This window comes from Pteropus alecto, unplaced genomic scaffold (assembly GCF_000325575.1).
Source record: "Pteropus alecto unplaced genomic scaffold, ASM32557v1 scaffold87, whole genome shotgun sequence".
NCBI lineage: Eukaryota > Metazoa > Chordata > Mammalia > Chiroptera > Pteropodidae > Pteropus > Pteropus alecto.
This window is the reverse complement of record NW_006443225.1, coordinates 11,730,496-11,730,787: the sequence shown is the minus strand read 5'-3', so window position 1 is coordinate 11,730,787 and position 292 is coordinate 11,730,496. Positions and strand designations below refer to the sequence as shown.

The window sequence follows — 292 nt, the reverse complement described above, 5'->3', positions numbered from 1 at the left end:
CTGCCGGGCTCACCTGTCCGCGCCCAGGTAACCCGGGAGGTGCTCGCTCGGCCGCGTTCCAGGACACCTGGCCGGGACAGAGCGATGCCCGCGCACTGGGGCCCCGGGGGCGCCGCTCCCGCACGTCTATTCTCTATGCCTGGTACCCTCCAGGGCATCGTTTCCTCCACAGCGCCTTACCTACCTCAAACAGGGGACCAATCTTGTTCTTCTCCAGGTAAGCCTGGATCCGGGATTGCTGATACGACGCCATAGAGGGACAGCAGGGGCCGTGCAGAGTGAAGGCAGAACG

The 292-nt window shown here is 65.1% G+C and overlaps 1 protein-coding gene across 1 annotated transcript in view; it reads right to left on the bottom strand.

The window, feature by feature from the left end:
* CUNH8orf34 (chromosome unknown C8orf34 homolog) overlaps nt 1-253 on the bottom strand; it is a 273,032-nt gene extending 272,779 nt beyond the window's left edge. The window contains 1 exon segment of the mRNA XM_006924083.1: nt 185-253. Within this exon segment, the coding sequence (XP_006924145.1) occupies nt 185-253 (69 nt within the window).
* Between the last annotated feature and the right edge of the window lie 39 nt (nt 254-292).